General features: G+C 26.4%; 1 protein-coding gene across 1 annotated transcript, besides 2 other annotated features; it reads right to left on the reverse strand.

The window, feature by feature from the left end:
• Positions 1-732, reverse strand: EDI_180460 (protein SOF1, putative; the record flags this gene model as incomplete). The annotated part of the gene is made up of 1 exon (XM_001735307.1): positions 1-732. A coding segment is annotated over one exon (732 nt), but the record flags the coding sequence as incomplete, so codon positions are not given.
• Positions 716-882: a microsatellite.
• Positions 883-1,069: 187 nt separating this feature from the next.
• Positions 1,070-1,099: a sequence feature (AT_rich).
• The last annotated feature ends 440 nt before the right edge of the window (positions 1,100-1,539 follow it).

Consider the following 1,539-nt stretch of genomic DNA (forward strand, 5'->3'; position numbering starts at 1 on the left):
TTCCACAACATTATTTTCTGTTGGACTAATTTTACATCCTAAAACTCCATCTGTTTCTGTATCATAATGTTGTACAATTTCATTTCTATTAAATGTCCATAAATCAAGTCCTTCACTTGTTCCTGTACAAAAATCTTCTGTTCCTCTTCTTGTATCAATACATGAAAATGGTAATTCATGATTATATGTCATTAATGGTGCATTTACTTTTGCTGGTTTACTATCTTCTTCTGTAGAAATTGATAATGGCCATAATTTACATGTATGGTCTGTTGAACATGTAACAATATATGGTATTTTTGTTGTAGAAACACTAATTCCTTTACAAACAGTATCATGTGCTTGAATATTATACAAACACTGTTTTGTTCCAACATTCCATACCCTTACTTCTCCATCATATCCTCCACTTGCCATATATGATATTTCATTTCCTGTTCGAGTTATACATGTTACTCCATCTGGATGTCCTGCTAAATTCCCTATAAATGGTTTAGCAAATATTTTATCTAATTTTGTTGCATTTAATGCTCGTTTATATTCTCGTGCTTGTGCAAATGGATGATCTTCTTCTTTCATTGAACGTTGAACACGTGCTAAGTCATTTGGTAATTCTTTGTATTCTGTAAGAACGTCTCGTGTAATTATTTTAAATTTCGTGGGATCAAAGCCTTGTGGTTCTGTCATTTGTTTTCTCTCTTTCTCTTGAAACCCTTTTTCTTTTTTATTCATTATATTTATTTTTCTTTACTCAATTTCAATAATTATTGTTTCTTATTTTTATTTCTTATTTTTATATTCCCATTTATCAATTTCTTTATTCAATTCGATTTTCTTCTTTCTAATCTTTATTCTTATTGTTCTCTTCTTATGTTTCTTATTGGTCATGACTTATATCCATGTTACAAACCATCATTTAAGATTCCAACTCCAAACAAACATGTATTATGAAAGTTCAATGAATATTTTAACAAACTATTGACTAGTTGTTGTGTGTTTAGTATAACAGATTCTTATAGTCAATCTTGTTTTGACAGGTGATTATTCAGATGAACTCAAATCCAAAGAGAATATAAATATGAATAAATAATAAATAAAAGTACTTTTGATTATAATTTATGAAGAATTTGTTGATGAATTAGATAACAATGAAATTAATTGTTATGATAAAAAAGAAACAAGAAAGAGAAAATTGATGATTAAAAGCTAGTGAATGAGATAACACTATTAAAGATATGAGTAAAATAGAACTTAGTATTACTTCAGTTTATTCAGATGAAACAAATATTAATTTCATCAACACCAATAAATTTTTATATTGTAATTAAACTCTTTACTACTTCATTTCACTTTAATCATTCACAAAAACTAGTAGCTATTCACAAACTCTTTTAATAGTTTTATTGATAACTTAACACTTATTGTTAATAAATAAATTGAGCAATTTCTCATACTAATTTTTATAAATCAAACAAATAATCAAAAGGAATTTCTTTTAAATAAAATGAATGTATTATATGTCGTTGTTAGCATATGTTT

The sequence above is a fragment of the Entamoeba dispar genome, genomic scaffold (assembly GCF_000209125.1).
Source record: "Entamoeba dispar SAW760 scf_1105229459027 genomic scaffold, whole genome shotgun sequence".
In the NCBI taxonomy this organism is placed as follows: Eukaryota; Evosea; order Mastigamoebida; family Endamoebidae; genus Entamoeba; species Entamoeba dispar.